General features: G+C 47.6%; 1 protein-coding gene across 2 annotated transcripts in view; it reads right to left on the minus strand.

Moving 5' to 3' along the window:
- LOC119965275 (testican-1-like) overlaps positions 1-25,899 on the minus strand; it is a 682,845-nt gene that overhangs the window by 189,866 nt on the left and 467,080 nt on the right. For both annotated transcript variants that reach the window (XM_038795794.1, XM_038795793.1), the window contains one exon: positions 20,555-20,669. In XM_038795794.1, coding sequence (XP_038651722.1) covers positions 20,555-20,669 — 115 coding nt within the window. The remainder of the gene's footprint in view (positions 1-20,554; positions 20,670-25,899) is intronic.

Raw genomic sequence — 25,899 nt, forward strand, 5'->3', positions numbered from 1 at the left:
TGAAAGCAAAGAATAGGATGGAAACCAGCCGTAGGAGTAAGTGCATGCTTTCAATAAAACTGCTGGTGGCCAGCAAGATGAAGTGCTGACAAAAAAAAAATCAAGTAATAAATTTTAGTTGGGATGGCTTGGAGTGCATGGTAAACATAGTGAGGAAGAGGAACAGGAAACAGAACAAAATGAAAACCCGAAAGAAAGTAAAGGAAAATTCACAATGGTTTATTTATCAACGGGAATTACAGCCAGGTCCTTTGAATGATCATAATGAGTAGGTCATAGTGCCACACATCTGTACAGAGGCAGATAGATGTATTGCTGGTGGGCATTTGTGCTTGCTACATTCAGGGAGAGAGATGAATCCAAGCTGTTGGTAGTACACTGGCCTAATTCGAATTTATGCAGTGGCATTTTCAGTTCATGAGGTTACCTATTTAAAAGGAATAAGAAGTCCCCTGTCCTTACCTCGTCTGGCCTACAGGTGACTCCAGACTCACAGCACTGTGGTTGACCTAAATGCCCTTTGAAATGGTCTAGTAAGCTACTGAGTTGTAACAAGCCACTCCAAAATCTAACAGGAAGAAAACCAGATGGACCATGTGACATCGACCTAGGCAATGGAATCAACAGTAAGAAACCCAGCGTTGTCGACTCATGAAAATTTCTCCTTACTGACATCTGGGGGTTTGTGCCAAAATTGGGAGAGCTGTTTCACAGACTGGTCAAGTAACAGCCTGACATAGTCATACTCACAGAACCATACCTGACAGACAATGGGTGAAATTTTCCATTCTGGGACCAAGTTCTGTGGCGGGGTCAGGGAGTTGGTGGGAATTTTGCTGTCTTGACAATGCAGGCCTAATTAATCATGCAGTAGGGGATTTCCCGTCATTCTGTGCGGCGGGGTGGGCTGGATGTCATGTGCCCCACTGTCATGTCCAGGCGCCATATTAATAATAATAAACTTTATTGTCACAAGTAGGCTTACATTAACACTGCAATGAAGTTACTGTGAAAAGCCCCTAGTCGCCACACTCCGGCGCCTGTTCGGGTACATAGAGGGAGAATTCAGAATGTCCAAATTACCTAACAGCACGTCTTTCGGGATTTGTGGGAGGAAATCGGAGCACCCGGAGGAAACCTATGCAGACAGTGACCCAAGTCGGGAATGGAACCGGGGACTCTGGAGTTGTGAGGCAACTGTGCTACCCATTGTGCTTCCGTGCCACCCTTTAAAAGGTACCAAGATAGCTTGCCTCTGTGAGCCTTAACCTTATATCTGCATATTTTACCATTCTGGAGGATGTTGTCTCAGAACCCTTAAATTGAGTTTTAAATTGTTTTTCGAGTTGACTTTTTAAAAAGATATTCTGCAGTTAGTGTTACTTTTTGCTGATTAGAGCACATGCAGATTTGTACAGTGCAAAATGTTTCGTATTTAGTGCCTACGGGGAACGTGCATTTGCTGATTTCGTACACACAGGGAGACTGTAGCAAAAGATGAAGCTGGTGGAATGAACAGGTTAACATGATCCAGGGGTTGGCATAGTGAGCAGTTGCCCCCCCCCCGCCCCCCCCACCCTCCCATGGCAGCCCACCCCTGCGGAGGGTCCCTCAACCACACCGAGCACTGGGATGGCAAGCGCAGCGCTCCCAGTTTCTTTGCCTGTGAGCAAAGATGGCTAGTGACCTATTCGGCTCCCCACAGAAGCTCTTCCGCCAGGTTCATGTTTTTGAAAAGGAGTACTAATAGGCGCCCCAGCGTGACCAGTTGCTGGGGAGGACGATGAATGACAGGAGACCGTTGGATACGAGGTGGCTCTCGTTAATTGTATGGAAATAAGGCTTAAGTGGTGATAATTGGTTTTGCACCACACTACGGCGAGATCCCGATTGCGCCTACGGGAGCGGGCTGGTTGAATGGCAAACTGCTTGCCGCCTGGCACGGTTCTCGCTTTTGGCCTCTCCCGCTATTCACCGGCCTCTTTTCGCTCAAGCGAGAGTGCAACGAGGCGGGAGTATCCTGTCCTTGGTGGGATTTGGAAAAGTTACTATCTCAGCTAACTCTGGAAGTAAACTCCATGGCCTTGACAACACTCCTGTGCAGTTTCTCTTGCTCTCTGATCTAAAGCTCTCATTTTTAACCTTGTATCTATGTTGCCACAGTCGAGACCCTCAGCTACTGGAGACGGTCTATATCTTTCCATTGCTTTAAACCCCTCTATGGTATCACCACATACGTTGTGATGAAAAAAGTGCTGCTTTGAATTTACATTTCCTCATGCGAATCTGGATCCTGGTGAATTTGCATTGCGCCATCTCTACAGGCTCAATATTGCACCTTTTTAAAATGTGAAGTTCAATACTGCACACACTACTCTCATGCGTTAAGTTTATAATCAAATTGATAATTAGTTCTGTAATGATACGTATATTGACTGGGATGTAAAGAATTAACAAGTTAATGATAATACTTCTTACCACTAGAGGGAACCACAAATATACATGTCATAAATATCATGTGACGAGGGGAGTCTGGGATTAGAAGATGATTAGGAGTTGAGAGTTAGGAGAGCTGGATAAGATAGTCAGGCATAGAGAGCAGTTCTATACTTGAGAGTTCTGTAAGTTAGAGATGGCATAGTTTTACACAATAACCTTCTACTTTAGGAAAGTGAACGAATCTTCGTAGTGTAATAAACTTATAGTTTTGTTTGTTAACAAAGCTTTGTGTTTTCTTTATTCAACACTACACATCCGAGCCATCCAGGTAAAGCACAATGGAGAATACAACAAGTTCTTGTTTTTTATATTCTGGATCACACCTAGAATTTCATTAGCTATTTATCCATCCCCATCAACTTGCCGCACTCTCTTTAATTTGCTGTGAACACAAACCCTCAAAATCCTCTGTTTTTCTACAATACCAAACCTACTTCCATTTTGAGTATTAAAACTGCTGTTATTTCAGTATTTTGCGCATTAATATTGCTATTCTTGCATTGTTATGAGCCTTAATACTGCTGTTATTGTATTATTATGAGCATTTATACTGCTGTGATTTCTTTCAAACAATAGATCATCTCACAATTGAATTGAATTCCATCCGCTCCTATTAACCAATTCTTCAATCAGCCAGTGCACCTTTCTTCTAAATAATCAGCTGTACCCCCTATTAGGATACAATCAGCACATTAAACACAATGACTCTCAGCTCGTACCCGATTCATGCCCTCTCTGTAAAATAATCTGTCCCTCCTTTATTCCGAGGCCTTGACCACTCCGGAGGTGCACTGAAGAACACCGCCCAGAGGGTTGCCTGCTTTGTGGTCGTATGCTGTGTCCTCCATAACCTGTCACAGCAGCTGGGCGACATGCTGGAGGTTGGTGATGAGGAACATGCACCCACCTCCGAGGAGGTGGAAGAGGACGAGTATGATGAGGCTGCTTCGGACCAGCAGGAGCTGGAGGACGAGGCCGGGAAGGAACTGGAGGACCAGCCGGAGGCAGCAGAACAGGCAGCAGCGGTGAGGTTCCGGCAAGCCGGGTGAGCCAGGGAGGCTCTCGTACTCACCCGATTCACTTAGAACATGGTCTGGTCCATCATCAATATCTTATCTTGGGAGGGTGGGAGATGGTGGGGGAAGGTGGATATGTGTTGCATCACTCCAGGGTACTGGAACTGTGTTGGCACCATCAGTGGGTGCGGTAAACACCACTAGTGGTATATTGTATGTATTACGGCACTGCCCGTATATTAAAGGTACGACGGTAAATCCCTGCCTGCTGGCTCCGCCCAGCAGGCGGCGTACAAAAGTGTGTGCTCTCCTGAGCTGTAGCCATTCTGGTTCCAGCTACAGGAGGCACATCATCTTGTTCAATAAAGCCTTGATTGTTCCACCATTCTCGTCTCTTGGTAATTGACGGTACATCAATGGGTCATTGTTGATGGCGGGGGGGGGGCGGTGATGATAACCCGCAGAGAGCTGAGGGCCAGTGCTCCTCAATCTATGCCATAGCTTGACCCCTATCTGTCTGCTGAGTGCTCGCTCACACCCATCACCTATGGTGTTCCCAGGGAGGGGAGGAATGCCTGGAGTAATGAGGCAAAGTTTCGGAGGTCGGCTCTGTCGTGTTATGCTCTAGGTGTAGCATAAGTGGCTTCCTTGTGGTGCACTTGACAAAGGAAGGATCAGACGTGGAGATAACATCAACATGTTTATTAAACTATATCCACTTCTATAACTTGGGTTCGACACTGCTGTTAATCCTACTATAGCTACTCAGACTGACTAACCAGTCTGCAACAATCCACGTGGTGGGAGTGATATCAAATCAACCCTGTGTCTGTACTCACTGACTGTCTCCACTGGAAAGAGGCAGATCATGTGTGTGGTGTCCTTTATATATGGGTTGGTGTAATGCCCTCCTGTGGTCGTGTCACCTCTGTGTGTGTCGTGAATGCCCATTGGTCGTGTCCTATCTAACTGATGTATTGGTTGAGTGTGTGTGTGATGTCTCTGGTGCTCCCTCTAGTGTCTAGCTAGTCTACATGTATTTACATTAACCCCTTGTGCATTTACAGTAATGCACATCACCACATCCCCCCTTTTTTATATGTTGCATATTTTCTGTACACTAAGAAAATTGAACACAAAACAGGTAGATAAGTTAAGGTATATACAAGTCATGAGAACAGTGATGAAACAATAAGTCCAAAACATTTGTCTGAGTCCAAAAACCATCAAACATCATGGTCGAATGTCTCTCTTGGTGGGTAGGTGAATTTGATGGTGGCAGGTCCTTATGAATGCCATCAATGTCCTTGTGCCACAGGAACCAAGAAGTGGTCAAATCACTTCACTGTCTGTTTTGAAGTCCCTTCTTTTTGCGATGTTTGTGATGGTGATGTTGGATGGCATCTTGTAGTCGATAAGGTGTTGGCGTGAAACTAGAGTCTTGCATCCGATAGGAACATGCCGCTTGGCCAGGCTGGGGTGCAGCAAATCCTGGGCTGTAACTAAGGCATCCAGTCTGCGGTGCAGATTGCGCCTGTGGTAGTCCTCTTTTGGTCTTGATTCCACTCGTGGGCAATCCGTGAGGCTGGCCTGGTTGAGAAGATGCTGCATTGACTGCTGGCTGCTGCATTCCTAAATGCTGGGAATGCAGCAAAAGCTGTCATTGGCTGTGGGGAATATTGGTGAATTCCTCTCGGACTGTAGTCACTGCTTGTCATTACTGACCCAGTGTAACTGTCAAGTGATCCATCTCCTGTCGTTGTGGCATCTGCTGCCACCCTGAGCGTGCCATCACTGAGATTGCGGCACTCCCTGTCTGGAGTCAAGTCCGGCTTACGTGAATCAGAGTCGGCGTTTGGTTGCTCCCCATCTGGAGTCCGGTCTGTGTTAACCGAGTCAGTGTTGGTTCGTTGGTGCTCCGTGTCTGGAGTCTCGTTTGTGCCCCCTGAGTCAGGTGTGGTTTGTCGGTGCTCCTCGTCCGGAGTCTTAGCAGGTTCACTGGAGTCCGCTGAGATTTCTTGAAGCTGCACGCCTGGAGTTGGGACATGCTGGAATTCATTGACTTGTAGAGAGGTTCGAGCGAATGAGGTTGGAAGTATCGTGGTGTCACCGGAGTCACCAGTGGTGTCACAGTGATCGTCGAGTGCCTCTGTGCACACTAGCTGAGGTCTGTCCCTTTGCACATGAAATGAAATGAAAATGAAATTAAAATCGCTTATTGTCACGAGTAGGCTTCAAAAGTAGTTACTGTGAAAAGCCCTTAGTCGCCACATTCCGGCGCCTGTTCGGGAAGGCTGGTACGGGAATTGAACCGTGCTGCTGGCCTGCCTTGGTCTGCTTTAAAAGCCAGCGATTTAGCCCAGTGTGCTAAACCAGCCCACATCTGGCATGGGAAGTGGGATGCTGTCGTCACTCATCTCACATACCGTGGGTAGAGCCTCAGTTGCTGCTAGCTGTTCATTTGGGTTGGGTAAATTGTCAGAGTCTTCATTTGGTGGCGCAAACAATGTGGGTGGACCGTCACTGTCTTGCTGTTGTTCTTCACTTGGGCTTGGACTGTCACCGTCGCCTTGTTCTGCACTGGAGCATGATAGACCGTCATGGTCTTCTTGCTGTTGGCTTGAGCATGGCAGACTTGCATTGTCTGCTGCTAGTTGGTCAGAGGAGGTTGCTAGACCCTCATGGTCTTGTTCCTGCAAGGACTGCGCGTTGGAGTCTTGCGTTGCTTCTATCGTGGAGGCTGTCCACGAGCTCGCCGCGGAGGCTGGTGACACTGGAGTCACGTCTTGTGTGTGCAAGGTCTGTACTCTGGAGTCTTGCGTTTCTTCTATCGTGGAGTCTGTCCACGAGCTCGCTGTGGAGGCTTGTGACACTGGAGTCACTTCTTGTTCAGGCAAGGATTGCGGTGTGGAGCCTTGCGTGTCTTCTTTCATATAGCGTCGGAAACCCTTAGCGGTGTGTGGACCACGCTCTGTGTGGCAGCAGGCCGCTCTCTGTGGGCTTGTACCGCTGTCTGTCTCTTGGTGTCAGGCCGCAGCATAATCCTGCACTCACGAGTTGGGATGTCGTAGATGCTTGGCTGAAGATCCTCAAATGCGAAGAATGAATCCGCGTCTGTGTCGGATTTAGTACGGGGGTAGCCTCCCAAGGTGAAAGGTTCATCATAGTCTTCTAGGACCATATCATCACTGTCTGCGTCAGAGCTGGCATTGGGCTCGCGAGGTCCAGAGAATGTGTAACGGTCGGTATCAAAGTATTCCAGTTTGGAATCATCAGTTTGGGTGTAGGTAACTGCTTGTTGCAGGGTTCTTTGGAGGTAAATGTCATGTTCTGGTTCAATTTGAAGCATTGTGCAGTTATTCCAGGTGAAAGAGGGTTGTTTTACAGCTTTAAGAGATTTTTGTTTTGATTTGGGACGTTTCACCTTTAAATGGGCGTGGTCCGGTGCCTTTGACGTCATGACGCATGTGACGTCAGATGTAGGAAGCATTTGCGCATGCACAAATCGCTGTTCCTGAACTGCGGGCCGTTTTCGCCATTGCGAATGCGCGGCTTGTCGCGCATGACAAACGGACCTTCCCATTCTGCGTGCTTCTCGTGCAACTGCGCATGTGTAGTTCCTTTAGCAAGATGGCCGCCGATCAAAATTGTTCTCTGCTCCGGGACCTCGGCCTCGTGGTAAGTACAGACGCTTTTCTTACCTTTTCTTGCTGGTTGGAGTGTGTTTTCTTCACAGTATTTGCCGAATTTGTCCAGGACTGCCTGGAAGTTGCTCCTGTTTAGCCTTCTGGAGAACTCTAATTTTTGAAAGATTTCTTCTGCTCCGGCACCGGCGATGATGAGCAGAAGCTCTGTCTTTTCAGCATCGTTTACGTCTTGTAGGTCGGCTGCTACCAGGAAGAGTTCACACCTTTGCCAGAATGCCCGCCAGTTTCCGCGGAGATTGCCGTGGCACTGGAGCTGCTGTGGAACCCTGATCTCGAACATCTTGCCTGGGTATTGTTGCTGGTTGTCACTGCACGCTGAGGTATGGCTATGTGGATTGAAACAGTTCACTCGTGGTACCATGTCTTGTTATGCTCTAGGTGTAGCATAAGTGGCTTCCTTGTGATGCACTTGACAAAGGAAGGATCAGACATGGAGATAACATCAAAACGTTTATTAAACTATATACACTTCTATAACTTGGGTTCAACACTACTGCTAATCCTACTATAGCTACTCAGACTGACTAACCAGTCTGCTACAATCCACGTGGTGGGAGTGATATCAAATCAACCCTGTGTTTCTACTTGTTGACTGTCTCCACTAGAAAGAGGCAGATCATGTGTGTGGTGTCCTTTATATATGAGTTGGTGTAATGCCCTCCTGTGGTCGTGTCACCTCTGTGTATCGTGAATGCCCATTGGTCGTGTCCTTTCTAACTGATGTATTGGTTGAGTGTGTGTGTGTGATGTCTCTGGTGCTCCCTCTAGTGTCTAGCTAGTCTACATGTATTTACATTAACCCCTTGTGTATTTAAAGTGATGCACATCACCACAGGCTCGCATTGCAGAAGAAAGTGACAGATGCTTCATACTGGTTGTGCACAAGGGTGTTTACTGTGTTTTCCAATTCCCCAATCTCCCAATGGTGCCTCCTCCTCCAGGGCCTGTTCCTCAAAAGAGGTGAGGATTCTTCAGTCCATCACTCCACCGCCAGTCTGGGCCCTCTCCCAGCGATTGTGGGAGAGCTTTTCCTGAGGAGTCATAGAGAGGGCATCGATAGCCACATGTGTGGTTCACAGTGGTGGTGGGGGGGGGGGGGGGGGGTGGTGTGTGAAGGGCAGGCGAGGGGGTGAAGGGAGGGTTGAAGAAAGAGTGGGGTGGAGGATATGTTGGGAAGTTGCATGAAGTGTTGGGGGGTGAACGCTTGCGTGGTGGCCGGATGGTCTCGGTTTGGGGGTGGGGGTCGGGGGGTGGGGGGGTCGGGGTGGGGTGGGGGTGGTGTTGGTGTCTACTCACTCATGCTGCCTGGTATATGTCATTCCCCTTTTCCGGAACAGGAGGCCAGTCCCCCTGATCACACTCCCGCTGCTCACAACCACAGCCACCTCATCCCGGCAGCATTGGCTGCCCTATGGGAACCTCTGGGGAACAGGACATCTCTCCTGGCCTCCAATATGTTTCGGAGTCTCCCCACATCTGCAGCCCCAAATCTTCTGGGTGCCATGGCTGCGATCTGTCTGGGGTTGGCTGAGCAAGTGCTGCTCGACCTTGTTAGCGAGGGGCTGGCACGCGCGGTGTCGGTGAATCGGCTGGCGAGCCTTCATTTGCGGTGAGAAGTCCGTGGGGCCTCATTAAATGGACCGATTCATTTTGCCGGCCTCACTGGGCTGAGAGTCGGGAAGCTCGAGGCAGTTCCCGCTCGCTACCCCATTTAGATGTCTTCCCGGAGAATTGTGCCCCAAGATTAGATTGATCAGGTCGCTGAAGGAGACAGGTGAATGAAGGCTTTATGAAGAGGGCAGATTATGTGGCCTGGACTATTATCTTGTGTGGGGATAAATATCAACATGGAGTAGTTGGGCCAGATAGCCTGTTTCTGTAACAATATCAATCTATTTCTACATATTTGCGAAGTGCAAATTTTCTTAAAATATCGATAATAAACTTCCATTTTCAAACAACAGCAGCCAGTAAGCCTGAACTAAAGGATTCCCGAACTTCAGTCTCTTGGACAGCATGTGCCTTAAACAAGAGCAATTAGAAACTTTTAAAAATACTTTGCTTTTGATTATAAAATAAATCGAATCAATTGTTGAAAATTTTAATTTAAAGGTTTGAAATTCATGCTTTCTCATCTCACTTCCAATTCTTTCCTCTCTTTGCATTTGGAGAATCTTCAGAAATCAGTTTTGCAGTTGCAGTGTAAAGTTGCATGACCTCTTTCTCCCCCAAATACACACACAACTTTAATTAGTCTCAAGAGCAACTATTGATAAAAGAGTGGTCTGCAGTAACTGTAAGCTTATTTTGATTTAGTTTCAACAGACATTAAAATAAGACAACATGTTATGCAAAATAAAGTAACTGGGCTTCTTTAACTCAAAGCTGGCTATCATTGACCACTTGCTAATTAAGCGGAAAATATGTTCACATGTTTCAAGGAGCTTAGTAATTCTGTTAACAAATTAAGTTTGATGTATGAAATGCAAACGGCTTTAAAAATTCTGATAAGCCAATAACAGGGGCGGCACGGTGCCACAGTGGTTAGCACTGCTTCCCCACGGTGCTCGGGACCCGGGTTCAATTCCAGCCTCGGGTGACTGTTTGTATGGAGTTCGCACATTCTCCCCGTGTCTGTGTGGGTTTCTTCCGGGTGCTCCGGTTTCCCCCCACAGTCCAAAGATGTGCAGGTTAGGTAGATTGGCCATGCTAAATTGCCCCTGAGTGTCCAAAAAAGGTTAGGTGGGGTTACTGGGTTACGGAAATAGGGTAGGGGTCTGACCCTAGATAGGGTGCTCTTTCCAAGGGTCGGTGCAGGCTCGATGGACCGAATGGCCTCTTTATGCACTGTAGGTATTCTTTTTTTTTAGAAAACATTTTATTGAGGCATTTACCATTTTAACATTTTAACATATCAACACACTACATAGCAGAGCGGTCTGACACACACAAAAACCCCACATTAACATTCCCAACTTCCCCCCGCCCTAACTCCTAGCTACCCATATATTAGATTCCCTGCCCTTATTCTCCACTTCCATGCCTCCCCTTTCCCCCCCCCCCGCCCCTGCCATTTACCTCCCCCCTTCTGCTGACGGTCAGTTTTCCTTAAAGAAGTCGATGAATGGCTGCCACATCCGAGCGAACAATTGTAATGAACTCCTTTAGGTGAACTTAATCTTCTCCAGCCTGAGAAACCCTGCCATGTCACTGACCCACACCCCCGACTTTGGAGGCTCCACGTCCCTCCGTCCCAGAAAAATCTGACTCCAGGCCACCAGGGAGGGAAAGGCCAAAACGTCATCCCCCCCCCCCCCCCCCCAAAACGTCATCCTTCCCCCCCCCCGGATCTCGGATCTTCCGACATTCCAAATATTGCCACCTCTGGAATCGGAGTCACCCTCCCTTCCAGGACCTCTGGCATGACATCTGAGAATCCCTACCAAAATCCCCTCAGCTTCAGATCCGCCCAGAACATGTGTACATGATTCGCCGGACTTCCCTCACACCGCCCACATCTGTCCTCCACCTCCTCAAAAAACTTACTCATCTGGGCCACAGTCATATGAGCCCTGTGGACCACTTTGAACTGGATAAGGCTGAGCCTGGCATACGACGAGGATGCATTGTCTCTTTTCAGGGCCTTCTCCCATAGCCTGGCTTCTAACTCCCCCCTCCAACTTGTCTTCCCACTTCCTCTTCATCTCTCAGATTGGGACCCCTTCCCATTTCATCAATTACTGATATATTTCCAAGACCCTCCCCTCCACAAGCCCTGTTTTTTACTTCACCTTATCCTGTAGTCCCCTTAGAGTTAGGCGAGGGAAGCTTGGAACCTTCCTCCGGACAAGGTCCCGTACCTGCAGGTACCGAAACCCGTTCCCACCCGGCAACTCAAACTCGTCCTCTAGCTCCTCGAGGTTCGGGAACCCCTCCTCAATGAAGAGATCCCCAAATCTATCAATCCTTGCCCGCTGCCACCTCCTAAAGCCCCCATCCAGCCCCCCCAGAGCGAACCGGAGATTGTCACAGATTGGTGACCACACCAATGCCCCCTCCTGTCCCATATGCTGCCTCCATTGCCCCCACATTCTCAGGGCTGCCACTACCACTGGGCTTGTGGAGTACCGAGCCGGCGAGAATGGCAGAGGTGCTGTTAACAGAGTCTCTAGCCCTTACAAGATGCTGCCTCTACCTGCTCCCACACCGACCCCTCCCCCACTACCCACTTCCTAACCATTTAAATATTAGCCACCCAGTAGTAATTGATAAAGTTCGGAAGGGCCAAGCCTCCCCCCCCCCCCCCCGGTGCCCCCGCTCAAGAAGGACTTTCTTCACCATCGGGGCTTTCCCGGCCCACATAAAACCGAGATTGCCGCATTCATCTTCCTAAGAAATGCCTTGGAGATTTAGATTGGGAGACACTGAAACACGAACAGCAAACTCGGGAGGACTGTTATCTTCACAGTCTGTACCCTCCCCGCCAATGACAGCGGGACAAAGTCCCACCTACGGAGGTCCCCTTTCATTTGCTCAATCACCCCGCCCAAATTTAGTTTATGAGGCGGACACCACTCCCTTGCCACCTGAATCCACAGATACCTAAAACTCCTTCCCACCATTTTGAATGGCATTTCCCTCAGTCCCCTCTCTTGCCTCCTTGCCTAGATCGCGAAGACCTCGCTCTTGCTCATGTTTAGTTTGTAACCTGAGAACCGGCCAAATTCCTTCAGTATTCTCATATTTCCTGCAATTCCCCCCAACGGATCTTTTATATACAGGAACAAATCGTCCGCATAGAGCGAGACCCTATGCTCCACCCCCCCTCTCACTATCCCCCGCCAAATGTTGGATGCCCTCAGCGCCGTTGCCAAAGGCTCCATGGCCAGGGCAAACAGTATTGGGAAGAGTAGGCACCCCTGCCTTGTCCCCCTGCACAGACTAAGATACTCTGGCCGGACCCAGTTGGTTCTTACATTCGCCACTGGTGCCTCATATAGCAACCGGACCCAATCCACAAATCCCTCCCGAAGCCAAACCTTCCCAGGACATCCCACAGGTAACTCCACTCCACCCGATCAAAGGCCCTCTCTGAATCCATGGTCACCACTACTTCGACCTCGCACCCCGCCTCAGGCATCATTATTACATTTAGGAGCCGTCTAAGATTGAACGTCAGATGTCGTCCCTTCACAAATCCCGTCTGGTCCTCCCCTATTACCTCCAGGACACAATCCTCTATGTGCATGGCCAAAATCTTTGCCAGCAATTTAGCATCCAAATTCAACAGGGAGATCGATCTATACGACCCACAACTCTCTGGATCCTTATCCCACTTCAAAATACGGGAGATCGATGCCTACGATAATGTTGCGGGAGCACTCCCAGCTCCTTGGACTCATTAAAAGCCTTTACCAGCAACCTGGAAAAATTTTCATCGAACTCAACCGGGTATCCGTCAGGTCCTGGGGCCTTACCTGATTGCATCGCCCCCAACCCGTCTATACCCTCCCTAAGCCCAATTGGTGCTCCCCATCCCTCCACCAACTCCTCTCGTCTATCCTCAGGAACTACAGCCCCCTCAGAAATCACTTCATCCCCTCCTCCCCGGCTGGGGGTTCCGATTTATATAATCTACTATAAAACTCCCGAAACACATCATTCACCCCCGCATGATCCAAAACCAACTTCCCCCCTGTATCTTTTACTTTCTCAATCACTCTTGCCGCCTCCTGTTTCCTCAGCTGGTGCGCCAACATCCTGCTGGCTTTTTCCCCATATTCATACACTGCCCCCTTTACCCTCCTCAGCTATCCCTCTGCCTTACCTGTGGACAGGAGCCCAAATTCCTGCTGCAGTCTCTGACGCTCCTTCAGAAGCCAGTCATCCAGAGACTCCGCATAGCTCCAGTCCACCTGTAATATTTCCCCTACCAGCCTGTCCAACTCCGCCCGCTCAGTCTTCTCCTTGTGTGCCCGAATTGAGATGAACTCCCCCCTAATAACCGCCTTCAAATTATTTTTAAAAAGCAACGGAATTATGCTTGCATGCATTGATTTAGTTATATCTTACTCTCTGATCTTGTTGTGCTTGAAATCTACATTTGATCTTGACTTATGGAAAGTTGAGTACGATATATACATTCAAGGAACTATTGGCACTTATTACGACTTGATCGTTGAAAATAATAAAAATGTCACAATATTTCAGGATTACAAAGTTCAGCATTCATCCATTACAATGGAAACAATTGGCCCCAAACTGCGGTGCTTTAGAAGATGTGGTACCTGATCATCTTCATTTGGAAGCAAGTCTTTAGATTAATCTCAGATTACAAATTTCATGCTGTTAAATTACATTAGAGTTGTCAATACAATCCAGCTCCCATTTGAAATAATTCCCAGATGATTACAACCTGACAGCAGCATTTGTGTCGCCACATTATCCACATGGATCCAGAATCCATTTGAACCATTCAAGCACTCTCCAGTTGCATGTTATTGATTGTGCTGAGCACTAGCTTTTAGCCTTTCTGTCCATCATTTTCAGAACTAATTGGATTGTACAATATTACCGCTGCCTGTTGAAAGCAGTAGCTTAATTAGTAAAAGAGCTGCTGGTGCTTAGTCAATAGTACCAGGTCAAGCAGTAATCCTTCACACCCTCTAATTCACAAGGGCCATGCAGCCAAAAAACAAGTTACAGTCATTTCATGTTGTTTCCTAATTCCATATACTTCTTGTGAAAGGTGAAAATAATGTGTAATCATTCACATTGTTCCCATTCAGATACACACTCTATGCACACTATATCAGCAACGTAAGGGCCCAGCACAAATTCTTCCATCATATCATCAAAGTGCTGAAAAATGAACGAGCCTCGCTTCACATATGGAAAGTTGAAAAGGTGGAAGGTCAAATGTAAGTTGCTACCAAGAAAAAGACTTGTGTTTATGTTGCAACTTTATGACCTTAGCACATTTACTCCAGATGGACTCTCAGGTGACAACAATATTCTTGGTCATCGTGGTTTTATCTGGAATTTGTTAGCTTCTTACTCTAGAAGAGATCTTGCTGGAGAAGGTTGAGAGGATAAGGAGGGATAGTTTACCACAGTCAAGGGTACTTAGCATGCCATTTGGGACTTGGATAAAAGCCATTTCAGTACTGTAGCAGATGTGAAAATCTGGTTGGAGTAATTCAAACCCAGAGATCGAGGGAAGATGTGCACAAAGGCGAGGCGGTGGCATTGTTGTTGGACTAGTGATCCAGAGGCCCAGGTTAATGACCCGAGTTCAAATCCCACCGTGGCAGATAGTGGGATTTAAAAACTCAATTAAATGAAATATCTAGGGCGGGATTCTCTCAGCCCGGGGCCGGGCCGGAGAATCCCCGTGACTGGCGGGAATCGAGCCACGCCGCCCCGACGCCAGGATGCGATTCTCCGCAGGGTGGATAATTACGCCATTGGCACCAGCGTGGTCGGCACGCCCCCGATTGGGGGCCGTTCTACGCAGCCCCCCCCCCGCTGCCGATTCTCAGCCCACAAGGCTTAGCATCAATGCCTTAAATAAAGTTCTTATAATTGTGATAATACCACACACATGGGTACATTTCCCAATTGGTCATGCCCAGTTAAAGTGCCTAAAATGACAATAACTTACTGGTAAAAAGAGAAGGACCATTACACCAGATTTCACCCACTTAATATCCCATCCAAGTTTACAATTGGGGCTTTTACTGGCTCCAGAAGAGCCGAACAATGTGCAGTTACACCCCTAATAACATGGCTGTAAATATTAGATAGATGTCCACACAACTTTTACACATATATGCTTCAACTTGGCGATGCTTTATGCCAGGCGATAAAAATAGCTTGCCACTTGCAAGCACGTAAAAACCATTTACAATTGCGTGTAAAAGCTGCTCGACCAGGAAAAGGATTGTTGCCGATGTTGGCAGCGTTGCCTTTCAGGATTTGAAAATGATTCAGAAAACCTGACAGGCATCTTTTTTGCTGTTGTTTTGAGCAATTGTTCAGATACCTTTTAAACTGCCTATTCTCATCAACTGGACGACTGGGAAGAGAGACGACGATAACTAGACTGAGTGTTGCTGCCTACCAGTTCCTTATTTGGAATATTAATGTCTGGGCTGCTCATTAACAAGTGATGCTGGGAGGTGCCTTTGTCACAAAAAAGCTTCTCATTCCAAGTTAAAAGTTTATTGCAGAGGACTCTGGAACTTTTACTGCTTTGAAACTGTTTTAAGCACTTTTCAGGGATCAAGTATTCTATTCCCGTATTCAAGCTCTTTATTGACCCACTTTGCTTCTGTGTTACTTCTGTCTGAGTAAAAATGATGTCGCATTTTTATCCTGAACTCATTGATTTGTCAACCACCACCTCCAGAGAGATACATAAAAGTTTGGTGAGGGAAAACAAAAGGAGGGTTGGCTAGAGAATAATGAAAACAGGATTCAAGTTGGCACGGTGGGAATGGAAGGAAAAAACTTGGGCGGAATTCTCTGAAAATGGGGCTGTGTCCACACGCTCATGAGAAAACAAGCGCAAATCACTCTGGACTTTCTTGGAGAAAGTCAGGAGTGATTCTCCGTTTTGAAGGGGGCTGGCAGGGCCCCGGAGTTGTCCACGCAGCTCTGACTGCTGATCCGGGGCCCTGCAGTCCTGGCCACGGGTCCGCACATGCTCGCAGCGGTCGCCTGCAGCGACGGCTGGGCATCACGGCAGACCCACACAGCAAGCCGGCCCCAACAATATAGGCCCCACCAGATCGCACCCGCCCGCCGATCAGTGACCCCCGACCACGAGCCTGGCTGTCCTGGAGGCCGTCCCCGGTGAAGGATCCTCCTGCCCCCCCCCCCCCCCACCTGGGTCCGCATCCGCCACTCCGAGTGCCCGCCGGGTGGAACCATGGGTGAACCAGGCCGGCGTGAACTTGGACAGCTGCCAGCTGAGAATTGCCGCGGGGGCCTCTTTCAATGGCCCCCGACCGGCGTTGCGTCGACCGCGGGCGACTGGCAGCGATTCTCTGGTCCGCTGAGAATCACAGAAGGCATCGGACCCCATCACAGGTCTGCGCCCTATTCTCCACCCCTGCGCCGAGCGAGATTCCACCCGTTTACTCTGATGTGATTGAAAATATTGTTGTGAATATCTATTTCATGTCTTAAAAGGCTTGGGTCATGTTGCCTCAAGTGGTTCACAGCTAGAAAGACAAAGGGCCATGTTGCACCCAAACGGCAGCGCAATGCGGCTGATAGATGTCGAGGGATTCCTCTTCTGGGATCTACCCGGCTTGACACATAAGATCTAATGCAAACTCACGAGACATCACCATCTGAATCCCGCCCATTGTGGGAGGGATCACTATCTGGCAAATCTGCAGATTAGAGTGAGACCAGCTGTTTCACTCTTGCCAGATCAACCGAGGCCCTGGGATTGAACACCTTCACCTCGGAGAGCTCAGCGAGCGCCATTTAGTGCTGGTCCCCACAAATGAGGACCAGACGGAATGGCACTTGGGGGAGGGGGGGGCTCTTCCAGGGATCCGAGGCCCCCATGTGGTTTCCCTCTGGGCATGGTGGCATCCTGGCATCTTTGCACTGCCAGCCTGGCACCCTGCCAGTGCCACCTGGGTGCTAGCCTGGCACTGACAAGGTATCCAGGTGACACTGTCAGCTGGTAGGATGCACTGCCAGGCTGATTGTGCCAAGGTGCCAGGGATCGGGCCCGACTCACTTATAGGTGTGTGATGATAGGAATACCTTGCCCCTTTAAGAGGCTTGGAACCCTGGGGGACTCCGCCTCTGGCTACGCCCCCGGAAACAGTATTTAAGATGAGACTCCATTTTGCGAGCACACTTCTCTTGGATGCTGCCACTGTTCTTTGTTTATTAAAGCCTTTGATTACTGACCTCGCTTTCGCGTCGTAATTGAGAGTGCCTCAAGGTGTGTTTAAAAATGGCGTCCCGATCTCTTCCTGCAGTGAGGAGTTCCAGAGAGCGCAGCTCCTCGGTACAGGAAATGGCCTAAGTACGGCCTTGACGGGGCGTTTCCCCCTGGGGCCCCGGGTTACAGTAACGTCCCTCTAAATAGTGTGGTGTTTCTCGGCGCTGTGAGCGTGGGAAACACCCGGCTAAATGCGCTTGTCACGGGACTTTGTTCCAATTTGGTTAGATTGCGGCCAAAGTAATTTAATCGGTGTGTGGTTTGCAGCTCACTGGAAGATAGCCAAAGTAATTAAAATGCTGGGCTTCAGAGATTACCAGAACACCTAAAGAAATGCAGTTCAAATATTTACCCATGGTTGGTTTAATAAAATTACACTAGAATAGACAGAGATATAAAACTACAGGTGGGCTTACTTAGCTAAAGAGCTGGAGTAATTATACCTACAATCCTTGTAGGAATGTTATTCAAGAGATACAGTATACGGGACCGGGCAATTTTTGGACGGGTGGTCCGGATCGGGCTTGCAGGTTGATTGGAGGCACTATCTTTAAGGTTCAGCTCCACGGTCTGAATCCGTGAGATAGCCAAAGTAAATGATAGTTGGCTAGGCCTCTGCTGCAAGCAAAGCAAAACTAACCTTATCGTTAACTGTCTGGAATGCAGGTGAGACTTAATCTCAGTTTGGATTTTGTGATGAAACAGAGCTTGAAGATTATCTAGTTTGAAACTAGTGGGATAATCTACAGTGGTTGTTACAGAGTCCTGTGGTAAAGAGAGGAAGAACAGATTATCATGGAAGTATTGAAAAAGTAGCCAGAGCCAGGAGCTGAGGCCTCCACAGTCAAGAGATGGTAAATGAGGGTTTTACCTCTGGGAATTGTTGAAGCCGAGGTGAATTCTCCAGTGAACTCAGGCATACTTATGGGTGGTCCCAAAAGAAGATCGATGTACCTTATAAGAAAATTCTTGAGGAAGTAAACCGGAGTGCAGACTAAATAGATGGTCAGACATCTGTTTTGTCAGATGGCCTTGGTATTAGATTTGATTTAATTTATTATTGTCACATGTATTAGTATACAGTGAAAAGTATTGTTTCTTGCATGATGTACAAACAATGCATACCGTACATAAGGAAGGAAGGAGAGACTGCAGAATATAATGTTACAGTTATAGCAAGATGTAGAGAAAAGATCAATTTAATACGAGGTAGGTCCATTCAAAAGTCTGATGGCAGTAGGGAAGAAGCTGTTCTTGAGTCGGTTGGTACGTGACCTGAAACTTTGGTGTCTCTTTCCTGATGGAAGGAGGTGGAAGAGAGTATGTCCGGGGTGCGTGGGGTCCTTAATTATGCGAGCTGTGCTTGACAATGTAATTTGTATCAAAGGAGATTTTGAATGGCTCATTGTTTCTTTTTTATTTCATGAGCATTTCAAGGACATGCCAGCATTATTGGATGCTTTCGTACCTAGCGGAGTGCTTTAAAGGCTAGGCAGATGTCAGGACAGTAAACCAATGTGAACATCAAACCACAGGCTCCCCTGCATATACTTCATATCTGACTCTCTATATCATAGAATGTAGAAGAGGACTTTATGAAGGGGGAATGGTTTCGAATGCATCTGAACACTTACACAGTCACTGCATTAATAACATACTTAACTTTTCAAACAACATCTTATTATGACAGTTGAAGTTGGCGAGAGCTTTTAAACCCATCTATCAAAAAGTTCCTGAATCCACAGCAGGCTGCCCCTCAAGGTTTGAGAACTAACCTAGTTGATGAGGTTCCCACAGCTTTCAGGAACCCATCCGTCTTCACGAAAGTAGAAACCTATGGGAAGCTTGAATTAGGATTTATAAAGCAAACCCAATGTCACTTACAGCCCAACAATCGGAGGGCATGTATGGAATTGTGGCCCAATGTGCCTCCTATTTAGTCCACCTGACATTGGTTTGCTCAGGGTTGGGAGATGAACATTCAGCTCAACAGTCTCAGAAAAAGCAGCCAGCCATTGACGACTGAGATGAGGAAAACTGTTTGTGCTCAGAGGGTGGTGAACCTTTGAATTTATCAACCTGAGTGCGCTGTGGGGGCTCAGCATTGAGTACATTCAAGACAGTGGCCGATGGATTTTTGGGCATTAAGGGATAAGGGGATGGTGCAGAAAGTTGGATTTGAAGTAGAAGGTCAGCCATAATCTTGTACAAACATGGAGAAAAGTCAAAGGACCAAATGGCCTATCCAGCTCCTCTTTCAGATATTCTCCCGTCTAAAAATACCAGCTAAATGGTACAATTTTATATGGGGTGCAAGAAAACAGACACCATGGAGTGTTAGTGCACAAGGTAGCAGGAGAGCCTACCAAAGCAGCTGATAAAGCATGCAGAGTCCTGGGTTTTATAAACAGAGGCAGAGAATACTAAAACCAGAATTTTATGCAAAATAGGCTTTGGGAAGAATATATAAGAGTAAATAGAAAATATTTACTAAAACGGTTGCATGAATGAGGGATCACAGTCACCTGTGTGGAGTACAGAAGCTGGGATTCTCAACAAATAAGAGAAGGTGTGACAGAAGCATTCAGTCATGAAGGGTTTGGGAAGAGCAAATGAAGAGAATCTCTTTCCAATGGCTAAAGGGTTGATAATTGAAGAAAGTAGATTTGATGTGATTGGCAGAAGAACAAGAGCCAACATGATGAAAAATCTTTCAATGCAATGAATAGTTAGAGTGCGGGATTCCCTGCCTGACCAAAATATACTTGGTCGTCACTTTCAAAGATTATTGGATAAATAATTGAAGGAGAAATAAATTGCAGGGAAATGGGAAAAGAATGGGGTGGAGTGGGTCAAACTCTTCGAAACAAATGACGGACCAAATGGCTTCCTTCTGTGCTGTAGACTTCTATGATTCAATATGATTCCTCTTGGTGATCATCATCACAATCTTGACAGCTGGGGATAAAGTGTCCACTGCACTGTTCCTCCCCCCCCCCACATGTTTGAAACACATATTGCAAAATTGTGGATCCCAGCCCATGATATTCAGCCTCATAAAGTTAAAGGGTGGAAAATACTGGAATGAAATTCACAATTTTGCTTTCCTTGTATACGCCAAGGATTGTTGCAGTGGAATCTTTATCCCTAGGTTCTACATTTCCAATAATTACACTCTTCTTTATCTTCTGGCACCACTTTGATCCCACGAAAGACTTATTTTCTGGTCCTGCTCCTTAAGTCCATTACATCTATTCTCCTTCCTACTGAGTGCTAAGTTTCAATTTAAACCACTCTGAAGGCACATATCTAATGTTACGGGTATTTTCAATAAGTGCAAGCTGTTATACATCCTTTCCTACCTGTGCATTAGCTGTTTGCGATTCACACAAAGTGCCGTTTGGTAGTCATGGGTTACACAGACTTTGTGTTGACTGCATCTCACCTTCAGACATGGATCTTTTGTGGGATCCAGGGCTAAAAAAAAAGGAAATAACAATTAAAATTGCATCGTCAATCAACCAAGTCAACTTCACAATATGCTTTTAGGGACAATTTAACATCTCAGTAAAATCCCTACTTTGGAACAGGACATCACTTCTCTGCCCCTGATCTTGCTAAATAACACACTGTTGGAAGTAGATAGCAGATTTTGATACTGTGAATCCACTGCAACAGATAATTGGTCTCTTGAGAAATAACTCAAAGCTCACATAGGGAAAGCAGCTAACATCTTTAGTCGACTCACAAAACGTGCATAGGATAACATCAAACTGACTCTTAGGACCAAGAAGCGGGGGCTTTGAGACCTGTGTTCTCAGCACCTTTATGGTATGGTCATGGAACATGGATGAGTTGCAGCGATCAAGAAAGGAAGCTTATCAACTTCCATTTTGACTGTTTGCAGCCCAATCTGGCCGTCTCGTGGAAGGATAAAATCACAAATGCAACAGAAACTCAAAGGAAAAGCTCCCAAGCATGTTGGCACTTATCAAGCAGAGGTGACTTTGCTGGCTCGGGCACATTTACAGGATGAAAGATAGTCACACACCTAAGGACATTCTAGATGGTGAGGAAGCTGGACTCGGAGACTAGTAGGACACCCAAAGGCCTGTTTTGAGATGGCTTGCAAGTGTGACTTGAAGGTGCTAAACACCAATTCTCGCATCTGGAAGATATCAACTGATGACAGAGGAAAATGGCAACATCACTTCTGATTTGGTGGGCACCACCATGACGATCAATGTCATGGTAACAGACACCAAGACCAAAAATAAGACACAAGGAAACCTGATAACCACTTCATATGTGGGGCTGGATTATCCGTTATTGGGACTATGTCCCATCGCCGGCGTCATAACTGTGGAGTTTCACGCCAGAAAAAAGTGTAGATCTAGCAGCTTTTGCTGCAAATATGGGCCCCTGCACTTCTGGGTCAGAGGCTGCGCATGCGCACGGCGGCAGCCTCCAGCGGCTGTGCCGTGCTCCATGGCGGACTCAGACTGCGGAGCTGGACCCTAAAAATAAGCCCCCCGATCGGCCGCGCGCCCGACCCTGTCCCCCTGCACAAACATTTCCCGGCTCCCTATAAGGCCCCCTTGCCCTCCGATCGGCCCGCCCCGACCAGGGCGGCCGCTGACAGAGTCCGCAGCCGCCACGCAAGTATCCTTACCGGCTGGACCACATTAGATCCAGGCCGTCTGGACTTCGGCCGGTCGGGGGCGGAGAATGCCAGAGTGGGCCTCTGGCACTGGCCCCAGGTAGGCCCTAGGCGGCGCGGCGTACTCAGAGAGTACGGCGCTTTTCGGGGCCCGCAGAATCGGGGAACCGGTGCTGGTCCCGATTCCGTGTGGGAAAATGGATTCTCCGCCCCGGCGACTACCGCGAGTTCAGCGTCAAGATGGAAGGAATTCCATCTCCTGGATTGCTTTCTTCAGCCATCAGCAAATGTGCACGATATCCAAATAGATTTATGCATGTCCATTATCTTACGTAGATTGAACAATGCCATTGGTCCAGACTGCCAATGCTGCTGCAATACTGCTGCAATAATTCCAGAGTGCTAATGGTATATTTGTTAAAAGTGACTGACCACAATAATATGCAAGTTAAATTTACAACCAAGCAGTGGCCAAGACATGAACAATGGTTTGAATAGATTGTACTGTGCATTTCTGTCCTCTCAAAAGTGTGTGGAATTCTGTGCACACCCCCATGATGGGTTTGGTGGTAGTGGGACATTTAATCAGGTGGGTGGGTGAGGACCCTGCTACCTTCCTGCCTCCACTCTGAAAAGCAAATGGCCTATGGATGGCCTACCCATTTGTTCACCAATTGAAGACCATAAGTGGGCAAACCCTCCAATGTTTGTGGCCTCATGGGGGGGGGGACTGCGTTGCTGGTGGGTAGTCATCCTCATTCATAGGCACCGGGTGCCTGACTGAGGGACTGTGCATCGGGAAGGCCGGGTGGGGAGGGGAGAGATTATGTGCCTGTGTCCCTCCTCCATCCGATGCCTTAGATGGGCATTAATGTTTGAGTGGCATATGAAATAAGGCGAAGCAGGGGGTCTTGCCAGCTCTTCAGCTGCCAATCGAGACCCTATTACCGTCACAATATTCTTCTCAATGGGCTCTAGATTTAATTGAGCAGAATATTGTGGAGGTAATTGCTGGAGAGTTGGCAGAAGTACAAAACCACCTCTTTTAGCAAAGGCTTGCTGAATTAAGAGCTACTAACAGGCTAGCGTGTGACCTTACCTCAGGTTCAAGGACACCAGAGTGTGGAAGTGTTGTCCACCCAAAGGTGCTTACCAAAGGCTGGCAGTTCTTCTGTACTCAGCAGCGCCACCAAGGAGGTGGTGGTCATTGCCTGTACTACACCCACCTGAGGCTTTGGATCAAGAAGGCACATGTGAATGATAATGTGAGTCACTGGAACGGGTCCTGGCAGCAAGGGCAGAAGTTAGCTTTCAGCAGCCCCCCCCTTCCTAATCCCAAGTCCATCAATCAAGCACTGAGTGCCTTTGAATGAGGGAGCTCACCCCTCCCCCGGGAGCCCACAACAAACACAATGAGATTGCTCGTTTTATTTTTTCAAAATAGTACGGCCATTGGGCAGGATTGCTTGTTGTACTCCCCGTTGCTTAATACATGAGCATTAGCACAAGACCCTTTAATGGACATCAATTATCCCTTTAAAATCTTTAATTGGCAGTGGGTTGGGAAGGTAGTCCGCATCATGAACTTAGTTGAGGTGGAGACTAGACAGTTGCAGGGCCCTCACTCGCCATCCTTGCACAAAATTAAATACCCTCACCACAAAACCCACCACAGAGGAAGTCACAAGATTCTGCCCAATGTGTGGGATAGATACAATATACTCCTTTACACATTTGTTACTCTGGGTCAACTCAAAGTAAGAGGGGCCATTTTGATTATAGGTATACATTTCACATTTTTACAAATATATGTTCATTCTTTAATGCTATTTCAGCCTGAATGTCAATTGAACCATGAAAAATCAGTACACATGCATAAATGTGCTTTTATTGCTCAAGGTAAAGGGAGCTTTAGTTGCATTGCTCTATCTAGCCTGGAAGTCAGACCTGACCTTGTCACTGTACGCTCAATCTGGAATCCTCAACATGAAAATTTTGTATGTGGATGAGCACAAAAATGCATTAAAATATATGAAGATAAAAATTTCCCTGTTGATATTTTCAGTCAATTTCTCACTCTCCTATTACTATTTTGGAGATTAGATTTGATCCGTATTGCCTTAAAATTTTATTGCCAAAACATAGCACAGCCATTTCAATTTCTGAACTCTGAATCAGCAGCAGAGAAAATGCCTTCGGGATCCATTTTGCACTATTACCAACTTGCTGATGTAGCAGCCTTTCCCTATAGTGTACTATTCACTGCAATTGGCTTGCACTATCTATAATCTATTATTTTCTAAGAGAAGACAAATACATATTGATTTCAAGTTGCAGATATTGCTATCCAATGTTACTCATCAATGTAGATTGGGAGGGGAGGGTGACTGGGAGGGAGTGGAGCAGCAGCCGGCAACAGTGGGTGAATTCTCCGCCTCCCCAGTCGCATATTCCTCGGCGGCATGCCTTCGCTGGCAACAGGATTCTCCCTTCCTGCCGCCAGCCAATGGGATTTCCCATTGTAGCCACGCCACGTCGCCGTGAAATCCGCGGGAACGCTGCCGGTGGAATGGAAAATATTCCCGGCAGAGAATTCACCCTGGTGAATCCAGTAAATGTACTCCTGCACCTCTGACTCCACATTCAGGTAAGTTACTTATGTTTTAAATTTGCCTTACTGATGGTAAATTGCAGCCATCCTTCTGAAAGGTCCCTGATTAAGTTAGATACAGACCAGATTTCCTGAGTGCAGCTGACCCAGTGACCCATTGGAAATAAGGCCAAAACTGGTGTGAGCTCTCCTATTTCTATACTTGATGTGGAGATGCCGGCGTTGGACTGGGGTGAGCACAGTATGAAGTCTTACAACACCAGGTTAAAGTCCAACAGGTTTGATTCAAACACGAGCTTTCGGAGCGCGGCTCCGAGGAGCCGCTCTCCGAAAGCTCGTGTTTGAATCAAACCTGTTGGACTTTAACCTGGTGTTGTAAGACTTCTTACTATTTCTATACTGCCATATCTTGGGTGCGATCGACCGGTCACGTTGCGCCCGAAAAGCAGCGCGACACAATGTGGCTGGCAGTTCCCGGGAGATCCCACTTCTGGGACCTATCCGGCTTGCCACGCCTCGCGAGATCTAACGCCCATTGTGGACGGGATCACTTTCTGGAAAATCTGTATATTAGAGTGAGACAGCTAATCTCACTCCAATATGTGTTCCCGAGATCTAACCAAAGCGAGGGATCTAACTCCTTCGCTTTGAAAACCTCGGGCGAGCGCTGTTCAGTGCTGGTCTCCACAGATGGGGACCAGACAGAACAGCACTCGTGGGGTTCTCCCAAGGGATTTGAGGCCCCCAGATGCATGCCCTCTGGGCAAGGTGTTATCCTGGAACTGCTGGTACCAGCTGGACACCCTGGCACTTCCAGACTGGCACCCTGGCACTGCCAATATAATTTTCTGCATGGCAGTAATCAGGCTGGGGATGCCCTGTGCAGGGGGGGGGGGGGGATGTAGGGGGGTCCGTTATAGTGGGTTGCAGGTCGTGTCGGGGGCTCGAGAGATGGGGATGCCATTTTTATTAATCTCTCGCTGCACTGAGGAGTTCCGACGAGCAGAGCTTCTGAGTGCAGAAAAGGGGGCTAAGTATGGTCTTGTCGGGGAGTTCCCCGCTGAGGCTCCCGATCTACCCAGATGGGCGTTACTTAGCAGGGTGTTTTTAGGCACTCCGAGCACCGGGAAACACCTGGTTAATCTCACACGCTACGGCAGTGTTCTTCAAAGTCGCAGGCGGGTGTCAGGAGGGTGGTGGAGCCGTTGTCCGCGGTGCTCCTGATCGCGCAGCAGCCGGCTTTTCATAACGCCGGCTGCAAGCGGCCAGGAACATGTTAAAAAAATTCGGCTGCATTGCTCATGTGCAAATCGGATACGCATGCGCAGTGCAACCGTTATTTTTTTAAACGGTTGTAGCTTTTTGTTTTACAAGTTCTGTAGTGGTTTTTATTCATTTATTTTATTCATTTATTTTTTTTTTCATTTATTTTATTC

This window comes from Scyliorhinus canicula, chromosome 4, assembly GCF_902713615.1.
Source record: "Scyliorhinus canicula chromosome 4, sScyCan1.1, whole genome shotgun sequence".
Taxonomy (NCBI): domain Eukaryota; kingdom Metazoa; phylum Chordata; class Chondrichthyes; order Carcharhiniformes; family Scyliorhinidae; genus Scyliorhinus; species Scyliorhinus canicula.